This window comes from Myxine glutinosa, chromosome 11 (assembly GCF_964187855.1).
Source record: "Myxine glutinosa chromosome 11, kmMyxGlut1.1, whole genome shotgun sequence".
NCBI lineage: Eukaryota > Metazoa > Chordata > Myxini > Myxiniformes > Myxinidae > Myxine > Myxine glutinosa.
In genome coordinates this window covers 73,024,799-73,025,801 of record NC_136271.1, presented here as the reverse complement: position 1 = coordinate 73,025,801, position 1,003 = coordinate 73,024,799, and the positions used below count along the sequence as shown (strand labels likewise).

Genomic DNA, 1,003 nt, shown 5'->3' with positions numbered 1-1,003 from the left:
ATCCTTTAGGACGGAGCGATCTGAACCATCAAAAGGTTGAGAACCGCGTAGGAAAAGGGAAATTTTCATCTCATTCAATAACCCTACTGTGACCTGTGAACACATTGCAGCTCCAGTATGTCCGAGGATCATATAGATCGTGTGTATAATATAATGCAAGGAAATAATATCGTCATCGATGGTAAACACACACACACACACACGAGTGTTGGCGCCATAAAACGATGAGACATTGCCATTTTAAGCATCCCTTCGGGGATGCATTCCACACCTCTCCCTACATTTAAAAGGGACATTTTGGGGTTTTTTTCTCTTCTTTTATACCGATCGGTGTCTGTGATCATGGCACATCATCCTTCACCCCAAGATGACCGTCCATACCTCGCTCCAGGTCCGAGGCGGCGCTCCGCAATTGCTCATCGCGGCTTAGCTCTCCCACGATGATGAGTGCGTAATATCGCCCATCATCCAAATGCCGCATTCCGTGGACAGGTGTCCAGGTGTTCGCCGACGCCCCGTAGATGACCATGTCCGTCGAAACCGTCGTGCGAAAGGCGCACTCGACAGCCTTCCCAATCTCCATAGCGTCAGCGCTCAGTCTGCCCACCTGACGTCACAAGACAGCAGTTTAAAGGGAACGTATGGGACGCAGCGATTGGTTTGATCCTCTTGCTTTTCCGCCCATTATAGAAGCAGCAACTGCTCCCTATAGCAACGGCGCTCACTGCAGAGCAGTTCTCAGGGCTGAGGGACACGTGAGTTCTTTATGCGCAGAGACAAACGTTTGGAGATAATTAAGTCGTCATCGGTAGTGTTTTTATTACGTATGCATTTGTGCTCGAAAATATTCCTTGACTAATTGCACGTGGTGAGAATAATCAGGGCAGTAAAAGAGGTGGTGTATATTTGTCATACAATCTAACACGCACACACACACACACACACACACACACACACACACACACACATATATATATATATGTATGTATGTATATATATATAT

At 46.8% G+C, this 1,003-nt stretch overlaps 1 protein-coding gene across 1 annotated transcript in view; it reads right to left on the bottom strand.

Annotated features, from left to right (window-relative positions):
* Positions 1-609, bottom strand: part of LOC137436137 (microtubule-associated protein 1B-like) — a 102,040-nt gene extending 101,431 nt beyond the window's left edge. The window contains exon 1 of the mRNA XM_078786283.1: positions 382-609. Coding sequence (XP_078642409.1) covers positions 382-583 — 202 coding nt within the window. The 5' untranslated portion in view covers positions 584-609. The remainder of the gene's footprint in view (positions 1-381) is intronic.
* Positions 610-1,003: the final 394 nt, after the last annotated feature.